Below are 9,745 nucleotides of genomic sequence, written 5' to 3'. Positions count from 1 at the left end.
AGTAGTCGCCATTTTTTTTACCTTTGATTGAACAGTGCCTTACACACTTGACCGCTTTTGAGTAATGTCCACCTACTAGATGGGTAACAAGGTCTCGAAATTTTCGGCCATAAATGATGGGAGACTGTTTGGCTTAAGTGTGACAGTAAACAAGCATTTCTGAGGTACTGTGTGGTTAGTATTTGAAAGTATTTAAACGGCTAAGTTGAGAGTGCCTTAGAAACTTGAAAATATTGGGTCAAGCACGCCTATTGAATTGGTCACCAGTTCTTGAAGTTCTTAGCCATGAATGATGCGATGGTTAGCCATAAGTGATAGGCCACTGTGTTTCGCACACCTTTGTTCCGTATATGTGTTCCGTATATACTTTGTCATTGCGTTACGAACTTGGGCAATGCCTTGCGGCTCACGATTTTGTATCGCAATACTAGGCTGCCACTTGTGAATTTGAGTGGACATAGCGTAACACTGGAGTAGTTTCTGATAACGTAAGCACATTGCAGATTCTTAGGCTTTTTGCTTCGACTGTGCCGACAGCGTATCGCTATGCATGCCAGGGCAGCATGAAACTCAAAGGCGAACTTTGTAAACGTCGCCCTCCAGTACACAATGCATTCGTCTGTGCGTTTAGGAACAGGACCATAGCTCTTGAGAAATGCACAACGTCGCAAGTATGCGCACTTTGTTTGTCGTCTGCTACTGCCATGTAAACAGTACAGTTGCTATATTTAGCCGTCGTCTAGCCGTGTCGTCTGCTATGTCGTCTGCTGTGTCGTCTGCTGTGGTCCGGTTGCTCCCTTTTCTTGCTCCAAAGGCGCGCAAGCACTCTGGAGAGGAAGCACAAGAAAGAATGACGGACACTGGAGACGCCGAATCTACGCAACTCCCGTTTTTTTTTTATTGCCCCAGAGACATTTCCAGGCCGAGGCGCTGCGCTACCTGCCTGGACGCTCTTTCCTACAAAAACAGAGAAACACGAGAGCAGGAACGAAACAACGCAAACAACGAGACGACCTCACGCGTCACGGAACAAAGTGTGTGTACAAGCTCCGATGAGAGAGAGAGAGAGAGTGAGTGAGTGAATACTGGCGGCAGACGTGCCCAGTTTTTTTTTTTTTTTCCGCACCGCCCTCTCTTCTCTCGCAAAGCCACGTATAACCGCTTCTCAACAAGAACAGAGGCGCTCAAAGCGTGTGTTTCATCTCATCTCAAGTACGTTTTCGTCAACAAGCAACAACAACCGTCTGCGAACACCTGAACACGCTAGAAGTAGAACTCTGCTTTTTTTTTTCCTCTTTTATCACTGACATTCCATCTTCCTTTTTTTTATTCTCTCCTCCAACAACGAACAAGCCCGCCCCCTTTTGGTAAAAAATATATTTAAAGATATATATGTAAAACACGTCGCTTTTCTTTTAAATATATATGTACAGCGCAGAGAATTATTCCTCCGGGGAGTCGGACGACAGAAAAAAAAAAAAAAGTAAGACGCGTTCCCGCAGCCTCGGCTAAGGGAGCGGCTGCGCATTTTTATTATTTGTTTATTTATTCATTCAACGGCGAACACTCACAAGGAACGTTTCGAGTCGCGGTACATGGTCGGGTTGCGGCTAAAGTGCGCATGCGCGAGGTTTCGAGGCTGCAGACTGTAGCCACGGTATGCCTGTCGAAAACTAACAGCCGAAGCCATAGCCAGAGAGTGACGCGTTCGACCAGGGCTAGGGCCGAGCACAATTTGCTGAAGGAGAAAGGGAGGCCGAACTCCACGCCTAATCGCACGAACGCGCGTGTTCGATTCGAACCTTCTACTTTGAAAGCCGCACGAACGGCAGTCAGCTTTTGAGGCCGAGAAGAAGGAGATCGTGCATAAACCTCAGAATCGAATGCCCTTCCGCCGATTAATTAGTACGGAGTCCGCCATTTTTGCCATTCACAGGCGATCGAAGGCGATGTTGCTCCCAATTCTGGATACAGGCAGAGGCTACGGCGAATGGTGCGCAGAGCAGCGTTCGGGAGTTCAAATGTGAACGTGTCCGATTGACCGCCATGAGACTGTGCCGGCTCCGGTGGTATTATGTTTCAACTGCGAGTGACCTCTGTCTCAGAGGAATCCGAGAGTGACGTCGCGTCTGCTTCAGACCGAGCACGAGGCTACGGCTGTAGTTTTCGCATTAGCTGAGCACTTTATACCGAAGGGTAGAAAGCAAACCGCTTTATTAGACTATGCAACCGCTTACTAGAAAGCACTGTTTACAGTGAAACCGTGACATTTTACTTGTCTTTGCGACTTCTTTGGACGTCAGAATGCAACAAATGAACGTTTTACGCGGACGGCGCTAGGGACCACTGCATAATCGCCAACAAAGGTAACAAAAAGTGATTCGCGACATTCAGGCTTGACTTGTCTCCAGCAAGCTGCGTCGTGCTTAAACGGTGAAGTGACTTCGATTTTTAACATTGTTTTGATCCGGCTAGATGTCTTTCCTCTACGCGATTGTACTTGCGTAAAGGTTTTGCAGCCGCTTAAATTGCTTAAGGAAAAAAAGGGGGGTATCTCATGGTCAACTGTTGCTGTTGGCATGCGATTCGGTGGCCATCACAGAAAAACTTCGTAACAATTGCAGAAACTAACGGTCTATAAATTATTTGCCCCTCAGTAATGCTCTGGTCGCAACAAACAAGGCTGCCAAATGTGCGAACGAGGTAACAAAGCATGGGCGATCCTTCTTCGAGTCACCGTCCAAGGTCAGGTTTACCAGGACGGCCAGCAGTATTCCCTTGCACGTAATTCCTCCTCGAACCTTGGTTACCACCGGCGACATTTCTTTACATTAGTTTTGCCTAGGTCGTCGATCGTAATGACTAAACGGGAGCAGCCTCGAGTAGCAACGTGCCACCTGGCGCATAACGGCTGTGACGTCATCACTCGGCGCCAGTGATATAGCTTCGCTTTCAGCCGGCAGGTGGCGCGACGACTTGCAGTTCTACTGGGAGCCTCGCAACTCGTCTCCACGTCCAAGGACGGTAACTGTGTAGATTGCATCTTGCGATAATTTTTTTTTTGTTTTCGCCGTCCGGCGGTAGCGTCTGCGGCGCTGTTTTATCTGCACGTGTAGGACGCGTCGTCTGCTTCGTGAGTTCGCGGTGGCATCTGTGTGTGTGTATGTTTGTGTGAGCCATACTTTGCTAAAAAGCGAGGAACGGAAACATTTCCTTTAACAAGGCTACAAAGCTCCGTGCGCCCATTAAGGCAGTATTGTCGACCGGAGGCGCACGTAACAATTAACAAGTAGTGTGAGTATCACAGCGCACGTTTTTTTTTCTTTTGCGCAGTACAAGGTCTACGCTTCTCGGACAGCACAACAACGATGGTGCATATATATGTATATATATATGTGTGTATATATATATATAGTATATCTATATTTGTGTACACGCTAATTGCTCTCACGAAACGCTCGCGTTCTCGGCAACATCGAAGCACTCCGCTCCGTATCGGTCCGCTCCATATCGCGGATCGAGCGGAGCGTATACTATGCAGCCACTTTGCGGCGACCACACGCGTTGCCTATACGTACAGACGTTCACACTTTCCTGCAGAGCGCTCAAGGGACGCGTTACAGAACAACCAGAACGCGAACTAACCAACACTGACTGGGTTCACGAACGCAGGCTATAAAGACTATGCATAGCCTGCTTCTTTTTATTAGGTTTTAAAAAAAAAAAAAACCTACGCACAAGCATTGTTTCTCGAGCTCAGTAGCTTCCCAGAAATGCTTTTTTCTTAACACGTCGCTTGGGCACGGGTAGTGTGAACGTCTGTACCGAGGCCGACGCAAGCGCACCGAATCGTCCAACAGCGACAGGACCAGCAAGAAATCGTCCGCTGCTTACAGCTTGTCGAACAGAGAGGGCTCTATAATTAACGGGCGCACACTTTAAACCAACGTGCCCAAAAGGCACGACACCCGCCACACAAGCAACCTATATTGCCAGGGATGCCCTCAGCGAGGTTGACTCTGCCTTCTGCGGCGAGTCATCCTCTTTCCTTATTTTTTCTTTTTTGCTGGTACGTAAGAATATCAGAACACCCGTAGAGCTACGCTCGATGTGTCAAGTCAAGCCGAAATGCAGCGAATCTCTTGGCGCAAGCGCTGAACGTTGTCGTAGTCTGACGAAAAGAAGAAAAGAAAAGAGCTCTTAACTGGCTTCAACGTCACGTGGTTACAAGACTTGCGAGCTGCGACGTCAGAAATACGCGTCTCCTAGTAAGCAAAAAAAAAAAAAAAAAAAATGCGAATGCCCGACAGGCCTGGAAAGCGCTTAGCGTTTGTGGTAACTGCACCTTTGCGAGGATGACAAAACGCTTGATGACTGCGAAAGTAATCGCGGATCTTTTACAAGAGGAAGCTTATTTATAGCTGCCTGATTGACGGCACAAGGCTATTTACCCATTGCGAAAGAAAGGGCAGAATTCATAAGACATATGCGTCGAGAAAACTTGCTCAAATAATAACGCTATCACCAGGGTACTTCCTCTGGTTTGTCTATTTGTACCACGAGAATAATATAAAAAAAGCTCACATGAGGCTGTGGACGGGTGCGAAAATGCATATGCAGTGCAAAGCTGTAAATTGTACAAATGTTTAACTACGCATCTGTTTATATTTCGCTGTTCGCTTTGCCATTGTTGCTCCTTTTTTTATATTTTTTCTTGGGTTTCGAGGTACGAGACTTTCATTCACCGCAAAGAAAGAAAGAGGAAAAAAAGGAACTGAATAGTCGAAAATATGTCAGTACTCGTTTAAAAAGCTGCTCTGACCAAAACAGCTATCGAGAACACTCCGAATTACTTTTTAAGTTTATTGCTGCTTGCGTGCGAATAACATATAGTAGCAACTACGGTCCTTTATTGGAGGCGGCAAGAGGGCCTTTTATCTTGCACATTAGCAACAATTAGGTGACCCTGCGCTTTCAAGCCAGACTTTTTGTTGTCTACAAACGGTGCAAAACAATGTTTTAACGGCATAAGAAACGTTGCTAAAAAGGCATCGTAGATTTGAGAATCCCTCATGAGGCACTTCTCGATGAAGCTCCGGGGATTAAATTTATGAAAGCGAAAGAGAGAGATAGAAAACAAAAAGAAAGAAAAGATAGGCCTACTTAAGGATTGCGGCGTTTCACAGTGCTTAGCAGTTCACTGCCAAATATCACATTACGTGGTAATGGCTCTCCACGTAAGGTAATGCGAGCTTTCCAGGCCTGTGCACCGGTATTCTCTCCACTGGCTGTGGCAATTTGTAGCTGCAGCCGCGGGAAGCGAGAACTCGGAGCTCATAAGGTACGCAAAATCGGACTGGACGTCGAACCCTCGACCACCACCCGACCACGATACCACACGCGGACGTTCCTCGTGGCGTACTTGAGCAAGAACGCAAGAGCGGCCGGGACAGCTGCGATTCTGTATGTCTTGTTTTGCAGTGTGCGTGTGTGTATACGTGTTACTGTGTTTTATATTCTTATCATCTATATTGCTCTAGGGGCCTTTCACACTACGACTGATGAGTCTTTTTTTTTTTTCCATCCCGGAGGGATGTTTCCGTTTTTTTTTCTTTCATTCGAGCTCTTCTTTGTATAGATGCTACGGACACAAGTGCTTAGTGATGATGCCTAAGACACAAACTAACCACACCTTTGATAGATAGAAAAAAAAAGAGAGAGAAAGAAGAGGACGCGTTCGCCTCGCACTGTCAGCGTCTCTCTCCGGCGCTGCCCTTCGGAGGACTTCAGTGGACGACGGGGCTTTTTGGAGCCGACAACAAATGCCTTCGAGAAATGCCTTCGAGAAATGCCTACGGTAGAGAAAATGCCTTCGAGGGAGAGGTTTGTAGCGCGAGCGCTCAGCTTTGCGGAGTTCGGCTGAGCCCTATACGGGAACTTTGAGCAGCTGAGCACGCGCAGGGCTCCTCCGGACGCGTCCCGCACCTCTGGCAACCCAGTCCTTGCCCCTTGTAACGGCTCACGCCGACGCGGTCTCGTTTTGTACTTCCTTCTCTGTCGTTGTCTCAGTCGGACGCGCCCAGATGGCGCTGCGGGCAGCTGCCGTTGCCTACGTCACTGGTGGCGGCGTACGATTCATTTGTTGTACGTGCGACCTTCGTGTGGGTGGGGGGAGTTGCGAGGAAAATGTCGCTGGCAGACGGCTTCGTGTGACGACGAAGACATCCGGGGCCTGCAGCGCGCCTTGCACATTGAGACACTGTGAAGCGCGCTCGAAAAGACTGCTCGAGAAAGAGGAATGAGAGCCTGCAGTGAACTGACTCGCTCGGGACGCTGCGTTCAAGTCACGTGACGGGCGTTCCTCGTTCACGTGATTAAGGGTCTGCCCTCGAGTGTCACCGGTAAGCGAGTCGCCACCTTTCTTTATTGAGAGACCGGACACTGCAGACGTCGTTCGATTCGACGTGCTTCTTCGGAGACTACTGTCACGTCAGTGCGGGGATGCTTGCACTCGACGCGTTTTTTCTTTTCTATGGAAAGAGGCAGCGATCTTTCCTCTCTCGAGTTTCGCAAACGGGGGGGTCCTCGGAAGAACGGCGCCGAAGAAAACCTGCGAACGACGGCTTCCCCTCCTTTTTTTATTCCTTTTTGTTTCGTAAATGCAATCCTAGGCCGCTATAGCACGTTGAAAAGGGGAGCACGTGTGTTGGCGTCCCCTGCTCCATTTCAGCGCGGGAGACGCCGCCGGAAGCGGAAGAGGCCCGAGCCCCACGTGGAAGCCCCGGTCGCAAAACCTGTTCCTTTACGTCGCCCGTCACGAGGAAGGAGAGAGAGAAGGAGAGCCGGAACTGCTACGTCATTTCCGGGACCCGTGTTGAGAGACGTGGAGAGCGATTGCTCCACAGTTGCCCTCCGTGTGACCCGGGACGTACGCTCGCATAGCGGAAAGGCGAGTACGTGGATGACTTTTTGCTGGACGTACGGAGCATGCCGAAGACCTCTCGTGGACGATACTGATAACCGGGGTGGGTGTGAGGGTGCCAAAAAGGAAGAAGAAGAACGACACACGGCTTGCCCATGCGTTTCACTGTACACGTGCTACGCTCACAACGGAAGCTGTGGTTTGGGCTGATTGTTTCACTGCGTTTACCTATTTTTCGTCGGCGAGCGCTCGCCGAACGTTTATATTGCTGTACCGATCCGCGCACCGTTCCACGCGGACGATTGGACAGACAAACCACTAGCCGAGGGGAACACGAAATCAAGTGCACGCGCCGAGGGAATCTCACGAAGCGATCGGCTCGCAAAGCCGGAGCTGCGACTGTCACGACTCAGACGAAGGACACTGTAATAACGCGACAACGGACACGAAATACTTATTCTTTTTCTTTTGCCTTGCTGGGGAGGTACGCTTACATGGACAGAAGACTCGCCGAGACACGACAGGGACGCACAAGACACGTCACATGGCTTTGTCTCGCTTCCTCTGGTGCTGACAGGGCGTCGTTAAAGACGGGTGTTGCGACCGGTCGAGAGTAATGTTGTGGCTTGGATTAGGGGCCGCAATTGTGACTGCATCACTGTTTTGTCTTTTTGCCGTTTCGTGGCTCCAAGAGGGGTAAATGCAGTAGAACGTTTCGGCGCGCCCGTATTCGGGTGTTTTAGCCCTAGGCTAGGCCGGGTTCGATGCTGGGCGCTCACTGGGGGGCTCGGGCCTTGCCGCTGTGTTCTTTTATTTATCTCGCTATCTTTTTTTTTTCTTCTTCGTGCCATGTGTGTGCACAGCGTTCGTGGAAACCACCGTAGCGCGTCGTCCGTCGTTTCGCCTCGACAATTTCGCGCTTCTGCGGCGGCGGGGAGGGATGTCTGGCGGCGGGGACCAGAGAGAGAGAGAGAGAGAGAGATAAGAGGCCGGACTCTCGACACGCACTTCTGCTCTTGCGACCAGACCCGAACCGAGCCAGACCGGCACCTAAACCCTAAGACTTCCCCGGAACGCGATCTGCGACCAGGCGTTCTGGCTGCCAAATAGCGACCCCCCATCACCGGTGGTGTTCCCCGATCTTTTCACCAGGCGTGACCTGATTCTGGCCGAGATTTTGGCCCAGTCCACGGACTGTTGACTCGAGACCAGGACGTGAAACCTGGTGCGACCAGCGCCCACTTGAGCCGGGGGGGAACAACCCTAAACTAAAACAGGCCCAGTTGCACGACACCTCTAGCCTGGCCAGACTGGAGCCGACCAGAGCTGACCGTGGTTAAAACCGACCTGAGCTGAGCTTGCGTGTGATCTGTCTGCGAACAAGGGCGGACAAGCAAGCCACGTCCCATGTGACGTCTGTCCGCGCACGGGGGGAGGAGGAGATTCGTGGGGGAGGAGGGGTGTGAATCGTGGGGGGGGGGGTTATATCGACGCTTTTTTTTTTTTCTTTTACGCGGCTGCGGGCTTACACGGTCGCCCGGGCGGCACTTTGACACGGTGGGAGGAAATGGGAGAGCGTTCTCCTCGCCGCATTGCATAAGTTTCAGGTACGACAACCCGGGCTGCTGCTGCTGCTGCTGCTGCTTCTGGTGGCGGCCTCGTGCGGCTGCTGCAGCTGCATAGAGTGTGAGGACGCTACTGGTGCTCGCCGTCCAGCGCTTCCAGGTACTTTTGGTCGATGAACAGCGTGACCACCTTGTGCCTGCGCCAGAGAAGGGAGCCGGTGATCCAAACACGCACACGGCTTACAAGGGGCCATGCAGCATTACAAGAGTGCGAGACTGCAGGCGGGCGAACTGGTTTGCGGAGAGCGCGTTCTGCAACGAAGACGTTGAAGAATCACACCCCGCTAAGGTAAAGACAAAACGCTTTTCGTTGCTTTAAACATAAATGAAGATGTAACATCATGTGATGAGCTAGGATGTGGACTCTGCATCCTGTTCTTTTTTTTTTTTCATGTTATCTCGCCGTACTCGAAATGCACTTCATGGTTGTTTATTCGTTTTTGTTATCTGGGACGATACAACGGCCAATATAAAATTAGTGCCCATTCCCTGGAACGCTCACTGGCAACAACACGACGAAATCTCTTCAAAGCATATCCGCTTGCATTCGTTATAAAAGGTTACGCAATCGCTCCCAGACTAATTAGGGAAAAGATTAAAGGCAATATGAAATATAGTGTATAATGTATGAAGTTAATGCGAGTGTATAATATAGTGTACAATGTGTGAAGTTAATACAAAAGACATTACCTCTTTATTGTGTCGACTTTCTTGCGGCCATCGTAATTATATGCGTTGACCTCAACAGTCAGAAAGCAGGACACTGTGAAGGTGTTCGGAGTGGTTGCCGGTATACGTAACACTGCAGCTGCCACGACGTGATTGACTATGACGTACGGGCTTTGCCTACAATTTTACTACGTAGGAGTGCCACATTAAGTCTATCTCGCGATATTCCGGACAATTCACTAACTTGTGCAGTGGCACTAACGACTTGGACAGAAGGTGCGTTAAAAACTGTAGCGAATTATCGTCTTCTCGAAGAAGGGTACACTAAAATATCAAGATCGGGCGAGGCATGGCGTCGTGTTCAGTTCCTTATATTTTGGGGACAGAACGAATCGGGAACCTTTAGAACTGTGGATGGACGATGCAAAGGAGGCACGCCTGTGCACACTTGTTGTAGACACCCTTTCCTGTCACAGTGCGGATACGAATGTTTGTGAAGCGGCACACTAATCCCGAAGGGGGGGGGGGG

At 49.9% G+C, this 9,745-nt stretch overlaps 1 protein-coding gene across 1 annotated transcript in view; it reads right to left on the bottom strand.

The window, feature by feature from the left end:
• Nucleotides 1-2,195: 2,195 nt before the first annotated feature.
• LOC126517501 (solute carrier family 4 member 11-like) overlaps nucleotides 2,196-9,745 on the bottom strand; it is a 104,590-nt gene continuing 97,040 nt past the window's right edge. The window contains exon 13 of the mRNA XM_050167233.3: nucleotides 2,196-8,684. Coding sequence (XP_050023190.1) covers nucleotides 8,618-8,684 — 67 coding nt within the window. The 3' untranslated portion in view covers nucleotides 2,196-8,617. The remainder of the gene's footprint in view (nucleotides 8,685-9,745) is intronic.

The sequence above is a fragment of the Dermacentor andersoni genome, chromosome 11, assembly GCF_023375885.2.
Source record: "Dermacentor andersoni chromosome 11, qqDerAnde1_hic_scaffold, whole genome shotgun sequence".
NCBI classification, from domain to species: Eukaryota; Metazoa; Arthropoda; class Arachnida; order Ixodida; family Ixodidae; genus Dermacentor; species Dermacentor andersoni.
The sequence above is the reverse complement of the archived record's forward strand: the minus strand, read 5'-3'. Positions and strand labels throughout refer to the sequence as shown.